Source organism: Echiichthys vipera (assembly GCF_963691815.1).
Source record: "Echiichthys vipera genome assembly, chromosome: 4".
Taxonomy (NCBI): Eukaryota; Metazoa; Chordata; class Actinopteri; order Perciformes; family Trachinidae; genus Echiichthys; species Echiichthys vipera.
The window spans coordinates 5607501-5627003 of NC_139829.1; the positions used below are offsets into that span (position 1 = coordinate 5607501).

The 19503-nt window shown below is 40.8% G+C and overlaps 1 protein-coding gene across 2 annotated transcripts in view; it reads right to left on the reverse strand.

The window, feature by feature from the left end:
- sh2d3cb (SH2 domain containing 3Cb) overlaps positions 1-16693 on the reverse strand; it is a 46395-nt gene extending 29702 nt beyond the window's left edge. Inside the window, exons 1-2 of one of the 2 annotated variants that reach the window (XM_083912627.1) lie at positions 16662-16693; positions 9554-10322 (exon numbers count right to left, since the gene is read on the reverse strand). In XM_083912627.1, the coding sequence (XP_083768753.1) occupies positions 9554-10322; positions 16662-16680 (788 nt within the window). In that variant the 5' untranslated portion in view covers positions 16681-16693. Of the gene's footprint in view, positions 1-8153; positions 8259-9553; positions 10323-16661 lie in introns of those variants that run through there. The other variant, XM_083912628.1, reaches the window with a different exon arrangement.
- Positions 16694-19503: the final 2810 nt, after the last annotated feature.

Consider the following 19503-nt stretch of genomic DNA (forward strand, 5'->3'; position numbering starts at 1 on the left):
ACACAACAATGAGTTTAAAAGACAAAATGTGTTTATTTTCATCAGTGAGCACTAACTTTTTGGGGTGGAGTGGAGGCTGAAGAGCTCCGGTGGGAGCACACAAGCGTGCTATTATCCACGTTTCCACTTGGTCGTTTTTTAGAACTCAAATGTCGCCCACTGAACCCATCTCTCTTATCGGTTTCATTTCTCTCGTGATGCGTCCTGTGTGTCCGTATTACGGGCCGGGCGGGAACTCGTGCAGTGAGCAACATTCCGCACTGAGTGCAAAATTAAAATGGGATTGATTGCTTTATTTTCTTTGTCATGTTATTTTTTCTGTAATTAACTAATCTTATTTCGTTAAAGTCCCAACCCTACTTTAAACACCTGACAAATGAAGAGTATTTGAACATAAAGCATTCAGTCCGTTCTCATTCCCAGGACGCCAAATACTCCCCCTGCCCCCGGCCCCTTTTTAACTGTGTTAAAAACAGACCACAGAATGAAATAAAGTCTGGGCAACAGAGTCTACTGGTCGATGTCTCAATCATGTTGTGCTTGTCAGTCACCACGATCGAAATACATACAGCCACAATCGTCCCCCCTTTTTTCTTTCACAGTTAACATAAAATATTGACCACCAAACTGGAAATGTAACCAGTTTTCACTTCAGAGATCTGGTCACCTTACGTTACAAACGCACAATATGAACCCCACCCACTAACATTTCCTAACCCTAACCCAGCGGGTTTTGTTGTCCTAAACATGCAACATTGCTTCTCATACAGTACTCATTATACTTGCTACTATTTTGCGTGTGATAATATATACCTCACTGCCACAATGCACCTTACATGATGTTATTGTATCTGTGCTGAATATTTGCACTGGTGCTGCATCATTTTAGTCTGTGCAGTTGTTTTGTTTTGTCTGTACATCTACTCTATGTGCCCTTGAATTGCCCCTCGAGAACAAATACAGTTTCTTGAATTGAACTGAATTAAATAAACTAGCTAGTTTAGTGTAGATTCACATCAACCACGGGTTTAAAACAAAAGCGAGCATCGTGGAGCGCCACAGGTTGGGATGAAAACTGGTTGAAATATGGCCACAGCGCAGTTCACTGTTTTTTTGGCATTGCGTTAAGAATGATATTATAGAAAAATGTATATACCACAGGCATTTTATTTGGCTTTTTGACGATATAACCTACATCTGCACACATCATCCTCATTAACAGGTTCGTAGGATATCTTGTGAAATATGACGTTCTACTTAAAGTGTAATTCTGGCGCAAAATCATTCAACGGTCTTTTTCGGAACTTACATACATCAAATAAGCCATCGGGACATTTTTAAGAACTGTTAACGGAGAAAGTCGCTAACAGTAATTAAAATATGTAATGCGGCTAAAAGTGATCAGCTCGGGGCAGTACGGTGAAGGCATTAAAACGTCATTTTTAACCACTAATACTGCTCAAAATAACACCAAACCTGTCAAACCTTTCTGTTTCTGTGATTGTCAGCTCTCACACGGCCCTGCGCTGAGTTGACCACATGAAATGGGCGCAGTGGATTTTTGCGGAACAAACAACAGGCTCTAGGTGCACACAGAGGTGCGTTTTTTTTTTTCTTTCTAAAACCAGCTGATTTATGTTTTTCTTTCGGAGCATAGTGTCAGTTTCAGTGAATATGATCAAAAATATCTTGCTGACTGCAGCTTTAACAAAGTAAATCTGCCACCGGAAGTGGACCGCAACGGTTACGTTTAGGCAACAAAATGAGTTGGTTAGGAATGTCTTATAGTACTGGCTGTGTTTTGGGGTGCATCTACCACCCCAACCCTCCTCTCTACGTGGAGTTTAACGCTCTTATACTATGTCTGATTTTCCACATACATGAGATACAATGCACTACTTTCCGTTGTTATATGTACAAACAGTGAATGAGAACAGCCTGCTTCATATCACCTAATGCAGCAGACACGTTCTCATACTGTAGTAGTAGTAGTTGTAGTAGCAGTAACAGAAAGTGTTGTTTTCTGTCTGTCTTGTTGCACAACTCTCTGACAGCAGCAGTGTGTTAATGCGACACCACCCAGCAACAGCTTGCTGCACAACAACAAAGTTCTCCGGGGAGGACGGGGGAATATATCCGCTGTCTGTGTGAAACCTCATATCTGCAAAGAGTCCGAAAGGAAACGTCCTTTCTCTCTCCTCCCCTAATGCCCATCCAGTGATCGCACCAGCTGGCTTCTCCCCAGGTCTAAAGGCTCTGGGAGCAACAAAAAACATCAACACTTTCAACTTGATGTACGAGGGAAAGGGGAAAGACAAACTGCTGTTGCTGTGGTTTCTTTATGATGGTGGTGACGTGTCGTGTCAGTGATACTTTCTTGGGTCACTCTGCTCTTCCTCAACATGCTACATATTTTTCATGAGTAACGTCAAGGGAGGTGACCTTTTCTTCCCAAACACAGACTGTGAGAGCAAACACACACACTCACACACACACACACACACACACACACACACACACAGATGTGAAACTCCCTGACAGTCTAAAGCTACGTTCACAATCACACATATTTGATTTTACGTCCTGAGTTGTTGCTTGTAAACCTGACTCTACCAGATGGATTGTCATTGTCATTGTCTCCGCATATCCATCTGGGACCTCTGGTTTGGAGATCTTTTGGGAAGGGGCGAAAATACTGGTTGCTGATTTGATAAACCATCTGTCTATCACCAACATACGGGCCAAATCAACCAATCAGATCAACGAAGCGTATGACGCACTAACAGAGCTGCGGCAAAGCTCAGAAATTAAACAACATGTGGGTAAAGGATATTTGGCGTTTGTGTAACAATAACGCAAATTTGTGAACAGTTCACTAACGAAGTCCAAACCAACTTCCCACTAACAACTGTCACTCCAACAACGGTCGTTGGCACTTGGAGCACAACGGGTTCCAGTGACATCATCGGCCTTGTGAGAGGTTAAATACCTGGATCTCCACACCAGTTAGTTGGAGCAGTCCCAGTCTGCCTTGAATGCTTCTATAATGCTGGATATTAGTAATAACTCATATATTCATGCATTTGTTTATTTGTGTTTTATTTCAGAAACTGTACGTGCACTGACAAGCTTATCCTCTGTACTAATTGTATTTACTGTTACTCTGGGAGTAAAAGACTTAAATCAACTGATGACTCACTGACCGGGGCCCTCTGACTAGAGCCCTGTAGGGGCCACAATCACATCTCACTAACCGGTTTCAGGGGCCCAACAGCACCAGATCACAACAGAAGTCATTTAAGGAGGATAAAGGATATCTATAAAGGACCTTTCGGTCTTAATATGGTTGCATGTTTACAATTCTCCTCTGCTCTCTGTATAGTGCACGGTGGAGTTTCGCCCGATGCGGACAAAAATATGTGACACCCCCTTCGCCCCCCCCCCCCCCCCCCCCCCCCGCAAAAAAGCTATAAACCTAGGGGGAACACTGTACCTGTGTCCCTTGTGTTGTGAGGGAAATGTCTTTATTCTTTGATTGTTTGATTGAAAATAAATAACTCCTGACAATGACTGAAACATTTGACTACAGACAAATGAAGCATTTTTACTGAATTATTTTGGAGATATTACAGAGGGTTTGCACACCTTTTCCAGGGTCAAATTCAACACTTTCAGGGTCCATTTTCAAGCTTCTCCCGCACCTTACAGTTGTGGTAAACATATTTCTACGAAAAGCCTACCTTCATATTATGGCGAGTATTTTAAATATTTTGGAGACAATGTCAAGAACAACAGTCTCCACAGGGACTCATGTCTTTTGCTGACTGCTACTCGTGTTAACTAACGGTCCACTTTGTGTTTTAGTACAGTTGGTTTTTACACCTGATGTGAACTGTACTGGAGACCAGCCAAGTCGATAGAAAATAATCAATCGTAAAATTAGTATCAGATTTAGATACTAACCTACAAAAGTATCAATACATTTGCCGCCAACAGTGCAACCCCTGTCTCCTCCAGTTGAAGTGTAACGTCCCCCAGCAGCTCCAGCTTGTCTTTCTGAGGACATGAACGCTCGTTCATCACGTTAACAACACTGAGCTGACTGAACACAGCTGCTGCTGCTAGAGGAACTTCACACATTTAGCATATGAGGCTAACGACCAGGGAAAGGCTAGCAATGTAGACAAGCCACGAGCGGCTAGCATCCAATAATAAACAGTAACGTTAGCAGCTGAGCTAAGCAGCTAGCATCATCACCAGTATTAGTAGAAAATGAACAAAGGAAAAGTGCTGTTTGGAAGTATTTAGCATACAAGGCTAACGACCAGGGAAAGGATAACAATGTAAAGCTAGTTGCTAGTGTCTAATAATAAAAAAGTAACGTTAGCAGCGGAGCTAAACAGCTAATATCATCAGTCTTGTCCGTCTAACGTTAAGAGACTGTAGCTGAATCCATTAGCATGGAGCAGATCACTGTTTACACTGTGGAGAAACCTGACTAACAACTGAACCCAAGGTTTAACGTCCTTCATGGAGTCATTTAATGTCCACAGAAATCCCTGAGCTATACAACACAATACAACAAACATTTGTCATATTTATATTCACCCTCCGGTTATGTTTTCTTTCTTTTTTTCACTACATCAGGCAACTTTTTTTAAAGTGTTCTTTTTGATGTTGTGTCGTTCTAATCTTTATTTTTAAAATTCTGCCTTCATTTTTTGTAATTTTCTCCCTGTGGTATTGAAAATGGTATTTTCCTGGTTATCGACTTTGAAATTCTCGTATCGAGATTATCAAGTGAACGCCTCCTGAATCCTTGTGATTCAGGGAAAGGAAGTGATCCGATTGCAGACCTCTGCAGTTTTTGTGCTCATATAGAAACCAGAGTGTGTGTGTTTTGATCCACAACTGTTGTGTGGCGACACATGAAATTATGCTTATTTAAGGGAAAAAATCATCATATTTTCAATTTCGGGCTATTTTCCTTCTTTAACATATCTTCTTCCAGACTGGTGGGAAGAAATCATTTATTTGACTTGACTTTGTCTGTTTGTGCCTATAGATTTCGGCTAAATTCACCAAAAGTTAACATTAGATAATGCCTCATTTGCATATTTAAACATAATATTCTTAATGTGAGGGATCAACTGGGGAAGTTTCTTAAGAAAATTAGAATATTTACCCTATTTACCCGTAGTGTAACATAATGTTACGATCCTACAGGTTTCTGTGTCAGCCACCTGATTAAATTGTTTGTGAGAAATCACGTTGTGTCCGTGACTTTGGTCTGACAGACGGGTGCCTTCGTCACTTTCTTTCTCTTTCTAACCAGAGGCCTTCACGGTTTTTGTCTCGGAGTTCTAGTTCAGTAACTAACAGATGGATTTATTTTTCAGCTGTAGAAAATAAACATTGTCAACAGGAACTGTTCTGAGAGCCCAGCAAGAGGGGGAACTCCCTCCGCCTGGGGGCCGCGCTCCCTAAACCAGCATTAAATTTTACAGCACTTCCTGCTCCTTCAGCCAGAAGCTCTTTCACCACACACTCATACAACCACAAACACACGGAGACACTAGCTGCGGTTCAAAGCTCCCAGAATAACCCAAAACAAATGTGTCCACAGAGCAGAGACTTCTTTATTGAGAGAAACACAGGCGGCAACTTTTTAAAAGAAGGTCAAGGTTAATCATCACTTCTGCTCTCATTGATTCATAATGAGGAAAACAGAAGTGCGTCCCTTATCCTGACAGGAAACCATCAGCTGATACTCAACCATCAAACTGTGAACTAGTGAATGTTGATCTGCTTAAGTATAGGCAGTTTTCTGTTGGTGTCAGTGATTCAAGATCATGTTTATGTAGCAGTAATTGTTATATCCGATCAACAATCAACCAGTCAATCCCCCGCTGAGCTGAATCCGACACATCCTGCCCGCGCATGCCCCTCGACAACAATGCAAGCAGCGATAGAGTGCTGCAGGGATGACGTATTTTTGTTGGCCGACCCGGTTCCTTCGACAAAAAGCCAGTGCGATTTTTCCATTTGAATTTGAATTAATCTTCACAAATGAACTCCGCTTTCGTGATTTTTGAGCCACCTCTAGCTTCTAACTGATTTCTCTTGTACAGCGTGATGGTGTTTGTTTTCTCCTTTAGTCACTTATTAGCAACCAAATATGATCTTAAGTTACAATAACAGACGCTACTGCAGTGTTTTCATTTTATATACACTGCTACACTTGGCTAGCTACATGCTAACGTCAGGGATAGCTATAATCATGGTGTTAATTTCACCCCATTTTCAAAACTTATTCCTGCTGGAACTTGTTGGATTGTATCGTTTTTTGGTGGAATATTGCTGGGAGGTGAGTTAGGGGCTCCTGTTGCTGCCGCCGTTTGGAAAAAAAGCTGGTTGAAAGTCACCGCTTCCCCTAAAGTAACCAGCTAACACTAGTTCAAGATTCAAGATTCAAGAAGCTTTATTTATCCCGAGGGAAATTATTGTGCAACAGTTTCAATACAAAGATGGGAAAGGATCAGAGTAACAATAAGCATAAACATAAATCAAATCAAAATAAATCTAACTTAATATAAATCAAACAATAACTAAGTAGGACAGAGTGCAACAAACATTGTGGTTAAGCGTAGGTGTATACAATATACAACAATACGCACTGTGCAGTTTAGCAGCATATTGAAATAAAATAAGTACAAACTAAATAGTATTAGTATTAGCTAAAAAACTTTAGCTTGGTTAGCAAGGCCCAACCACCAAACGCTGATTAAGATATTTTTCAGCAACCAAAATTTTCCATTAAAGTGTAACTGTGCTATTTAAATGTCTCCAGTTGCTAACAGTGATTAGCTCGGGGAAGCAGGGTGAAGGCATTCAAACGTCTTTTTTAACCACTGCTGAAAATAACAGCAAACCTCTGCAGCATCATGAGGAGAGTCCCTACACAGAAAACAAAGCACCAACAACGTAGTTAGTGAACCCAGAGTTTATTAAAAGAGTGTTTTAAAGACTTACCTACTGGCCCCTGTACCAGCTCCTCTCATAGTAAAGTCCATTCAAGTGGATTACCAAAGTCAATCCAAAAGGAAGGAGCCCAAAGGTGCTTTGTTTTATGTTTCTGTGATTTACAGTCAGCACTCACACGGCCCTGCACTGAGTGGACCACATGAAGTGGGCGTGAAGTTTTAGTGCCTTCACCGTACTGCTCCCAGCTAATCACTGTTAGCAGCATTCGGCTACACAAAGTAATTGTCTCGATGGCTTATTTGATGAGTGTATTTACTGGAAAAGACCCTGGGATGATTTTACCCTGGACTTTCCCTTTAAGGCTCTTCACCATTGAAGCTACGTCCATCTTTATTATACAGTCTGTGGTTGCATGTAACTGAAGCCCAAGTATTGACTTCTGCGCAGTGTTTAACACGCCCAGCAGGTATAAGATGGCATCTACTCAAGGTGTGAATATGATATATGATGATACAACTGCATTATAATACAAAAGAAGACATTTAAACTGTAAGATGACATGAGCAAATATCTGGTGTCACGTATCAAACAGCTTCCTGCAACAGTGAAAGATCAAAGTCAGGTGTAAATCAGGTCAGACTCACAGACACACACACACACACACACACACACAGAGGATGAAGTGAAACAGGCTGCTGCATCTCTGCCAAAAAAGTCTTATCACTATTCTGACCAAGAGCTGAGCATGGATCAAATTCCTGCTCTTATGTAAGTCCGGTCCAGTTTCAGCCTGCACACACACACACACACATACACACACACACACACACATACACACACACACTGCAGTCCAGCTTAGTAACTCACTGACTTCAAAGTCGACTAGTTGTAAATGTTTTAAAGCTTTTCATGTTTTATGGCACCAAAACAACAGAAAACACGTGTTTGTGTGTGTGTGTGTGTGTGTGTGTGTGTGTGTGTGTGTGTGTGTGTGTGTGTGTGTGTGTGTGTGTGTGTGTGCGGGTGTGTGTTTGTGTGTGTCAAATATTCATGTAGAGCTCTGAAGAGGACTTGCATTAGGCTCCAAGAGCAGTTCCCTGTCACATCCTCACTTCTGACTCTATTTATTTTAAAAGTATTCATTTGGTCATTAGTCTTAGTTTCCTCACCTCCTCCGTCGCTCCCCGCAGCGGACAGACCGACAGTTCGCGTCCCGGACTTCACACATGTTCCCCCGCACAGTCAGAGCCGCTCTGCTGCGGAGGACCAGCTGACTGTCAGAAGCACAGCGGGCGGGACGCCACTGCGCATGTCCGCTGCTGCTTCTGCTGTGTGTTTTATTCATGCATTTATTGGCTTTATAGGAGTGAATATTAGGGCACATGTTTTTTATTCTGTTTTCTGTTATCACCATTGTATTCCTATTAATATTAAGACTTTACTGTAGACATATTTTCGCCTTTTATATTATATAAATGTATATATATATATTTAAATATGTATATATAAAAAAAATGTTTTAATCTCATAATACTGTGATTTCTTTCTTGTAAATATCATAATTATAAACTGTAACAGCACCACATGGTCGCACATGAATAATTACAAAATGAATAATCAAAATCAAAGGATCAAACAATATTGGCTTTAATGTGTAATCAAATATTCTTATTGAATATTATGATTTAATATTTATTTTTTATTTGTATGTATGTATTATTGTTAATATAACTATATAAACATGTAACAAATAGTTTAAGAAATAATTCTAAAAACAGTAAGCATATAGCATCTTCCACATAAACAACATTAGTAAAAATAAAAAAATACATTGTTTGATTTGTATTTTTATGTATTGATATTATTAATATTAATATTATTATATATTATAGTTATTTTTCAAACATGTAACAAATACTTATTTTACTTACTTACTTTTATTGTGTATGTATTATTATAATAATCATAATTATTATTATTATTACTATATGCCTTTAACATGTACCAAATCATTCTCTAATAATAATTAAATGAACAGTAAACAAATAGCAGATCTCACTATGCAAATTCTCATAAAAACAGGTCTGAAAATGAGTCAGAAGAAATAATCATTCATATGGTCCAACCATTTAAAATGGGTGATTTATGCAAAAGGTAATTATTGTTATTGCTGTTAATACATTATATGTATTAATGTAATAATTATGTTTTTAGCATTGTTTATAAGGTTATTTCTGGACCAGCTGTTCAGACTTTAACTGCTCCCTTAGTTCATTTGTTTAAGGTGCTTTTCGTCACCATTTAAAAATATCTGTCAGTGTGAAGACAATTTAATGTTCCACCAAAACAAAATGAACTTGTTTCAAAAGTGTCTCTTTTCTTTATCACAGTGCAGCGATCTGCCTTTTTCTGACGTGTATGAGGTGCTGACCTTCTTCACATTTCTTGCTTTAACCTTTAAAGTGAATTTTAAATACGTCACGTTGAAAAAAAACTACAAAGCACAGTCTATTTTTGGTCCTTCAAGGCCTTATTGAGAAAGTGCAACAATAAACATAGACTTCCTCACCTGTCAGACCGCTCCACTTCCTGCGAGCTGCTTCCAGTCTTTGTGGTTTCCTGTGTGGTTGTGACGCCCTGCTGCCTCTCTATGTGGTCGCCTGCGTGGCTGCGAGCTGCTTCAGCTATCGGGTCCATGGGCACGTAAACATCCTGCGGCGAAGCCACTTTGTTCGTCGGCATGTTCGAAGGCTCTTGTGCAGCTCGACCGGTGTCTAAAGCATCCCTGCCTCTTGACAGTGACCTGGGGCTCTTCAAAGTGTCCGCTGCAGGATCTGTGAAGCAGCTCTCAGGTGCTGAGGTCAAAGGTGAGGCCCGGCGGGGCGTCGGGGTGGCGGGCAGCGGCCGGGCCGGTGCAGAAACAGGCAGAGTCCGGTCCAGACTGGTCAAACTGAGGCTGGACAAAGCACTGAGCAGAGGGGAGTCTCGGACATGTTCCCCCGCCTTCCACTGGCTCTGCCCTCCACTCATCCGCTCCTCCTCTTTCTCCTCCTCCTCCTGCTCCTCTTTCTTCTTCTCTTTCTTCTTCTTCAGCCCCCTGCAGCTCTTCTTCTGCGCCTGGCTGCGGGGCACAGTGCCCACATGTGTGTACATCTCGCTGGAGCGGGCGTAGCCGGGGCTGCGGAGGCAGGCCTCCATGTCATCCACCGATTTTTCCTCCCCTGCTGATTTCGCAGCGCTGGTGCTCCCATCGTGCTCCGGGACCGCCTTGACGTTGGCCGCCCTCTCTGATGGCCGACGGGTCGAGAGATTTGTGAGGCTCCCGAACCATTTGAAACCTGCAGAGTACAATGATGTTAATTAGCGACAGAAACATTTCTACGTCAACATCATAAAGGGTTTTATAATGAATCGGCATCTCAACAGCTCGTCCTCATCCCAACATTTCACATACCGCCGCGTTGTCAGGACCCTCTAACGTCACTTGTCAACCCTGCGTAGCCCTGCGCGTCAAACACATGTTGCCGCTCTTTTAAACACAGGGAACACGTGTATAATGTTGTGAATTCAAGCAAAACTGTGTGGTTAGAGTTAGGGAAATATAACATAAATACAGGGATGCACACTACATGAACAGGACACAAATTGCGGTGCCGTTACAACAACATCGGTATTTAATGACCTGGGAATTAAAGCGGACTGGTCACAGGGTGTACTGTATAGCCTACATTATAAAAAGGGACTACTTTATGTTGTATTAACATTGTTGCAGGTGCTATTCTGAGGCGCAACTATGTGTTGTTCAGTTTCTACCAGTAAAGCATCGTGAAACTTAGTTCCCTTCTCCAGTGTTTTTATAAACAGTATAGTTGTGCACACAGACCACATACACAACAGAGGGACACACACACAGATCAAACTAATCTTATTCTTAGACATCAACTGTGGAGTTTATTAACTTTGAACCAAAGAGTTCTTGGTTAGTTACAAGGTCAGTCACACATCGATCCAGCGTGCCGGTCGTCCTCGTACCTAAACTCCCACAACAACATACTGTATATGACCGTTCTCTTCAATGTTGTGAAACGGTGACAGTTTTAAATATGTGGTTAACATTGGGAATTGAACTTAGTTAGGGTTAAGATCATGGTTTGGTTTGATGTCAGGCGTCTTTGTTACATAAGTTAAAATAAGTCAGTGTTGACTTTTGGTTCCAAACGGGACACAAACAGCGGTCTCCTTGGTGAAAGTCCTGTGTTTGTTTGACCCGGGGGTTTTTTTAAGCTTTTATCAACACATCTACAGTGTTATCTTCTTAAACATCAAATTTCAAAGACTTTTCGAGCCCTTTCAAGGTAAAACGAGAACGTCCAGACTCTTGAAAACTTTGTTACCTTCTTAAATATCAAATTCAAGCACTTTTTAGCACTTTCAAGACACCGAAAAAAAGAATGTCCTGACTCTTGAAAACTTTATAATCACATCTACATTGTTACCTTCTTAAACATCAAATTCAAAGACTTTTCAAGCACTTTCAAGGCACCTAAAACAAGAATGCACGGACTCTTGAATCCTTTTATCATCACATCTACAGTGTTACCTTCTTAAAAATCAAATTCAAGAACTTTTCAAGCATTTTCAAGGTAAAACGTCCAGGCTCTTGAAACCTTTATTACCTTCTTAATCGTCAAATTCAAGCACTTTTAAGCACTTTCAAGAAACTTAAAACAAGAACGTCTATACTTTTGAAACCTTTATTGCCTTCTTAAACATCAAATTCAAGGACTTTTCAAGCACTTTCAAGGTAAAACAAGAACGTCCAGACTCTTAAAAACTTTAACATGACATCTACAGTGTTACCTTCTTAAACATCCAATTCAACGACTTTTAAGCACTTTCAAGGCACCAAAAACAAGGACATCTAAGCCTTTTATCATCACATCTAAACCTACGCAGACTTTGTCGTCTCTTCATACTACGTCACCTGAGTTTCTCCTTTGCTTCGTATATCTTACAAAATATTACATTATGTTCAAACCTGTGAAACAGCAACTGCTTAGTGACTGTGACGGTTAAGTTTAGGCAGCAAAATGACTTGGTTAAGATCAGAAAAAAGGTTGTGGTTGGTCTTAGTTCTTCCAACTACATGGGCTCTTTTTTTTTCTGGATGTAACTTCACCATTATAAATATGTGGATTACATTGGAGGAACAGTGCATTACTTTTCGTTGTTGTGTGTATGAACGGCGGATGTGGACAGTCTGAGAAATACAAAACATCGGCCACATCAGCAACAAATTTGAAACAACAAAATGGAAGAAATGAATGTCAGCTTGTTCACTGTGAACTCGCACAACATGGCGGACATCATCTCTTCTGTCTGCTGTAACCCGAAAAGCTTGAGGGCTAGGGTTACAACGTTCTTGATGGTGCTTCAATCTATTTCTGCATTTTCATCTGGACAGAGATTTGTGTTTTCTAAAATATACCTGTGTACGTGTGAATGGGCCTCAAAGCAACAATTTGTAAAGACATCACGCTGTATTTAAAACGTCTTTACAACGTTAATTCAAAGCCATAAACGCCTCACTCCCTGTGATACGTCTGTACATCCAGCTGCTCTACGGGACTTGACCTTAATGTTATGTAATACTGAATGACATGCAGGAAATGACTACATAATAGGATGTGTTACATTCACAGGAAAACACACAATATTCCCTCTGTTTTAAAGGCCGTCAAAGAATAATGTTGGACCTTTAAGTTGCCGGTGAAGAGCAGCAGCTGAAAACACTTAATTTTCACTTTGTGCTGGGAGACACAAAATGTTTTCTTTGCCATTGAGTCATCTGAGGAATGTTGTTGTACCCTCATCTGCTTTAAAAAAAAAAAAAAACTCTCACCGTTTCTATTCTGAAGCCCAGTGTCTCCAGCTCTCAGCAGAGTTTGATTATGTTTCTGCTCCGGGGACCTATTAGACTCTGAAAACACTGACGGATATTTATGTCCTCTAGCTAAATATAGACTCATGATTTTGAGAATGAGAGAGATGGAAATGAAGACGCAGAGAAGCTGCATTTTCTTTTTACATTTTCATGTTGAAGCCAGCAGATATGAAGTCCTGATGACTCACTAGATGTGCTGTAGTATAAGAATGAAAGTTTGAAAATAGTTTTAATATTTCTGCCAAGAATCCAAGAAGCAAGTGTTCAATCAAACCTCAGGGTATGAATTATCATTTTTCTTTCCACTTTACTCAACATGCATGATTTCTTTTCTCGACCCGTTGAACATATCTTGAAACTGTACAAAGTCAGTGATCTTAAAGCTCATTCCCTACAGTGATTTGGTGATTAAAAATAAAGGACAAGACAGTGCCAACCATAATCAACGTGATCCAACGTAACATTCGCCGTTTGTCATTGAGTTTCCAGATTGATCACGACTGTCAGGACACCTTGGGCCTCATTTATCAAACGAACGTATGGCAGAAAAACGTGCGTACGACCATTTCCTGGCGAACGTCGGCATTTATCAATTTGGACGTGAGCGGGAGCTACGATCAAATCTCACGTCTGGTCTGAGGTCGTGTACGCACATTTCAGCCTGTGTATTTGCGGTGCAGCACAGCAAAACCTGTCTGAAAATAATGAACAAACCTCAGCTGTCATTAAGCATAAGCAGTCACATATTAAGAACAGATCAAAACGGATTCTTAAAACGAATAAAAAAAATAAAAATTGTGGTTGGAGCGATTAATGGTACTCATGTGCGTCTGAAGGCACCATCCATGAATGATTACGCATTCATCAATCGCCAAAAGTACCACTCGATAAATGTACAGGTGGTTTGTGATGCCAATCTATCGCTTTTAAACGTGGTGGCCAGGTGGCCAGGGGGGACACACACGATTCTTTTAAATATCAAAACAGCTCGGCTCCAGCCCCCCGCGACCCTGACATTGAATGAATGAATGAATGTGTTGGCGCGCGGCTGCAGCAAGACGCACCGCAGAGCCAAAGTCATCTCCTTGGTAAGTGGCTACCCTCGATAAATTGCATTAAATCAAACAAGGTATCAGATGATTAACATCTTGGTATGGTTCTTCTAGATGACAAAAGTATCCTCTTACGGAATACCTAATAACCCGACCGTAGCGCCGGCGTTGTGCGGTAGAGTAGTAAATAAACTACTCCTATAGGTGGAAACAACAGCCTTCTGATCCAGAATATCACCTATAATGCGAGGGGTGCATTTCACGGCAGGGGTGCTGAATACGGCACACCTGTCCAACAGTGCGCACAGGCGCACACGGGTTCCTCCGCTATTCTTATACAGTGTTTTTATGGGCCCCTTTTATTCCACTCTCAAGACTGCCAAAAAGCTCAGCTTTATTTAGCTCCATCTCGGATGTCAGGATGCCGATCTGTGTGTCGGAAAAGTTTCTTTTCTAACCTGCGTTCCTTCTCTCCATGTTTGACCTCAGTGGGCGAGACCTCCGAAACAGGAATATTTAGGGGCGTAACATGTTAGTGACGATCGAATTCAGCAGCAGCATTTATCAAGGCCCGCTCATTCATACGCTGAGATTGGTCAGGTACGAATGTTTCATATATCACACGTGGGTCCTTTCCTACGGCCAATTCTGCCCTCAGATCTGCACCCGTTTCCACGCAAGTTTGATAAATGAGGCGCATTGTGTTTCCATTCAGTTGGGGGGAAAACGGGGAATTTAGGTCAGAAGTTGGGGCTGTAATCCTCCAATAAAAACAGAAGAAGAAGTAGAGGTCATTGACAGAAGAAACAAAATAAGACGCCTCTGTCATCTTTGCATATGAAAAAGACAGAGTGAGTTCATGTTCTGAATTTCCAGGGAGACGCCGACAACCGAAAAAGGATTGTGTCTGGATGGGAACCCTAGATGTGTGACCCGCTTCCCCATGATCTATACTAACCTTAACCCAATACATGTAACCTCTAGTTAGCCAAGTTGCTCAGTTCAACTGCTACGCTGATGACACGCAGCTGTATCTCTCAGTTAAGCCAAATGATGTGTGTAACATTGGTGCCCTCCAATGTCTGTTTTCTGGCCTTTAAATCCTGATGTAATGCCTTTCAAAGGTCCAAGTCTCCTATTTATACAATGGACGTTATCATCATTTTACCTCTTTGCTATTGATGAAAAGGTGACAGTTAAGTTTAGACAACAAAAGGTGAAGGTTAAGTTTAAACAACAAAAAGTGAAGGTTAAGTTTAGATGTCAAAAGGTGAAGTTTAAGTTTAGACGACAAAAGGTGACGGTTAAGTTAAGACGACAAAAGGTGAAGGTTAAGTTTAGACAACAAAAGGTGATGGTTAAGTTTAGATGACAAAAGGTGAACTTTAAGTTTAGATGACAAAAGGTGATGGTTAAGTTTAGACGACAAAAGTTGAAGGTTAAGTTGAGACGATAAAAAGGCGACGCTTTAGTTTAGACAACAAAAGACAATGGTTAAGTTTAAACAACAAAAGGTGACGGTTAAGTTTAAGCAACAAAAGGTGACGGTTAAGTTTCCCCGACAAAACGACGGTTAAGTTTAGTAAAAGGTCATTGGTTGTTGAAAGGCCTGTGTTTTGGGACCCATCCATCGGGATGTGTCTTTAAAAACACAACCTTTTCAGTGTGGTTTCATTACAGATGATAGATGCACTGGGCTTTGACAGCCTGTAAAGCTGAAAGAATAGCAGCACAGTAATGTGTTTACTTTCCTAAAGTTTGTATCTGGACTGAATGACCACCCTTCAGATGCATCATGAGTTAGGATCAGCTTTAAATCATGAACAACCAACAAAGTCAAAGAGCAGAAGAAGAGACGCACAGTGAGTTGTTGTCCTTTCCAGACATTTGCTGTCTTTTCTTAAACTCTGCTCTCAGCTGTCCATTCAAACTGCACAAAGACACTTCTATGCTTAATTTACAATGCACCAACACTGTTTATGTGAGTGGAACAAAGAGCCCACATACACACACACACACACACACACACACACACACGCACACACACACACGCACACACACACACACGCAAAACAAATGTCAATAGATCACTTTATTTTAGAGGATTACACAAATCAGCCTCTTTTCCCTGACTCATCATACAGTATAACACTGTCTCTGCTGTCATTCATTTTACAGGGATTGAAAGTAAATTCATTTATTCACGTATTGTATTTGAGTACTGTTTATAGGTGCTTTTCTTCCTATTTCCTTTTTCTGCTACATTTCAGAGATGTAGATGCAAAATTATCTGAAAGATGTTTACATCTATTGTGACCCATTTTGAAGAAGTATTCAGATCCTTTACTTAAGGACTTTACTAAAAGTACTAATACAACAGTGAAAAAAAAGTCCAGCATTGAGGTCTAAACACAGATGTATTTTCTTCTAAATGTACTTGAAGTATAAAAAGTAGAGTGATATTATTACACCAGGATCAGTGTACATGTTTCCCGAATCATGACAACCTTTTAAAAAGAACATATAATGCAGAAAACAATGCAAATTGTGTCAACATATTTTTGGAGCTATAAGGACAAGACAAGACGTTTTACAAGAATGCCTGGTTTCTCTGATGATAATTCGTGAAAATAAACCCTCCCAAATACATCTACAGCATGACAAAATAAAATAAAACTCACTCAGTTTTCGTTTGTTCATGTTCCGACGTGGACTTCCTGATCATGTAAAACACAGTTTGTGCCCCTTGGTGCCACGATGACTCTGCTTCCTGTCCTCTGAGCAGCGGAAGTGTTGAACTACGAAGCAGTTTCATGTTCTGTTGATGCAATCAGGTGTCAAAGCACTTTCTGACTTCACTCTGGAAATGAGTGTGTGGACAGTCACTGCGGATGTTTGTGACAGGATTTAAAATTTCCCCTTAAAGTTTACACATACAGACAGTTTTACCTCTTCTGCCTTACTCCATTTGCTTGAAATGCAGGATTTTGGAAATTGACAAGCTTTGTTGTTTTTGAAAGTAAAAGTAAAGCTGTTCAGTAAAGTTGAGTTTTTAGCACAAACAGCTCCAGTGAAGGCTGAACTTTGTTCTCCAAAGTAAAAAACAAGATATCCTCTTAACATCTAAGACCTGTTATCTTTCAGAAGCTGTAGTGGAATGTTGGTATCATATGAACAAGATAATCTAATGAATCTATTGGCACCAAACATAACCTGTTAACTTGTCAATACGGAGGTTAGATAACGCTCCAAAGTGAGGCTAAATGTTGGCGAGGGATAAACTGTCCTGTCCATTTCCAAAGGGGTCCGTTGACCTCTGACCTCCAGATGTGTAAATGTAAACGGGTTCTCTGGGTCCAGATGTGTGAATGTAAACGGGTTCTCTGGGTCCAGATGTGTGAATGTAAACGGGTTCTCTGGGTCCAGATCTGCTAATGTAAACGGGTTCTCTGGGTCCAGATGTGTGAATGTAAACGGGTTCTCTGGGTTCAGATGTGTGGATGTAACAGGTTCTCTGGATCCAGATGTGCTAATGTAAACGGGTTCTCTGGGTCCAGATGTGTGAATGTAAACGGGTTCTCTAGGTCCAGATGTGTGAATGTAAACGGGTTCTCTAGGTCCAGATGTGTGGATGTAAACGGGTTCTCTGGGTCCAGATGTGTGAATGTAAACGGGTTCTCTGGGTCCAGATCTGCTAATGTAAACGGGTTCTCTGGGTCCAGATGTGTGAATGTAAACGGGTTCTCTGGGTCCAGATGTGTGGATGTAACAGGTTCTCTGGATCCAGATGTGCTAATGTAAACGGGTTCTCTGGGTCCAGATGTGTGAATGTAAACGGGTTCTCTAGGTCCAGATGTGTGAATGTAAACGGGTTCTCTAGGTCCAGATGTGTGGATGTAAACGGGTTCTCTGGGTCCAGATGTGTGAATGTAAACGGGTTCTCTGGGTCCAGATGTGTGGATGTAAACGGGTTCTCTGGGTCCAGATGTGTGGATGTAAACGGGTTCTCTGGGTCCAGATGTGTGAATGTAAACGGGTTCTCTGGATCCAGATGTGTGGATGTAAACAGGTTCTCTGGGTCCAGATGTGTGGATGTAAACGGGTTCTCTGGATCCAGATGTGCTAATGTAAACGGGTTCTCTGGGTCCAGATGTGTGAATGTAAACGGGTTCTCTAGGTCCAGATGTGTGAATGTAAACGGGTTCTCTGGGTCCGGATGTGTGAATGTAAACGGGTTCTCTGGGTCCAGATGTGTGAATGTAAACGGGTTCTCTAGGTCCAGATGTGTGAATGTAAACGGGTTCTCTGGGTCCAGATGTGTGAATGTAAACAGGTTCTCTGGGTCCAGATGTGCTAATGTAAACGTGTTCTCTGGGTCCAGATGTGTGAATGTAAACGGGTTCTCTGGGTCCAGATGTGTGAATGTAAACGGGTTCTCTGGGTCCAGATGTGCTAATGTAAACGTGTTCTCTGGGTCCATAAACAGTGCTGAGGGTCATAAACCAGATCTGACTGTAAACATGAGACTCTTGTGGATCCAATGAGCCCAGTTGTCTTCATGTGTGATGACGTCTGTCCCCAGCGGAGACATTTCATCGTCTCAAAGTATCCGTTGTGACCTCGAGGAAAATCACAGCCTCATGAAACTTTACAGCCACAAACTAGAGACCTGGAGCATTCAGAGGATGGATGGCTTTCACCAGGAGATTCATGATATAAGAGGGTTTCTGACCACACAACACAACACAAGTACTCGCCATACAATATCTATCTTATCTTATACATTTCCTCTACATTTAACTTATCTGATTTCATTTTCTGTGAATTTTATTTTACCTGTTTTTTTACATCTACCTCATATATATTTGACTAAGAGTTTATTGTTTACTGTATATACTGTATACTTTCTATATCGATTTAGCTAAGAGTTTATTGGTTATCCTATACTGTATTTTTTTATACCTCCCTTGTGTTTTTTAAGCTGCTTGAAATTCTATTTCCCTGCTGCAGTTCATCTCAAAAGGATCAATAAAGAGAAATCTAAGTCTAAGTCTACAATTGCAGAAATAAATGCAGAAATCTCCAAATCACAGCATGGATTTTCTCAGGTTTTTCTCAAGGTCTGGGTGTCTGAATGTGGGATTTTGGAGGATTTTTGACCATTTTGATCAATTCTAGAGTCGTTATTTATCTGCACAAATCAAGATCTGTTCTTCTTGAGAGCCCAAAGAAAAGCAAAGAAAATGATCATTCAGAAACTAACATGAAATCAGTTTTCACTGGGTGAGAAAATAAGGAAACAAAGCTATCAAAAGACACTAAAACATTTCCTCAACAAAAACTAAACACTAGAATAATTTCACTTCCTGTTTCAGTTCTTCAAAACATCGGGTGGAGCTCTGAACTGAACTCACTGCAGGGTCCAACACTTTAGGCAAAGAAGTTTAAAAAATTAGATCAGACTTCGTATTTGTAATAAATGTATATGAGGTTTGTGTTGACTCCATCTTTTTAATGAACAAA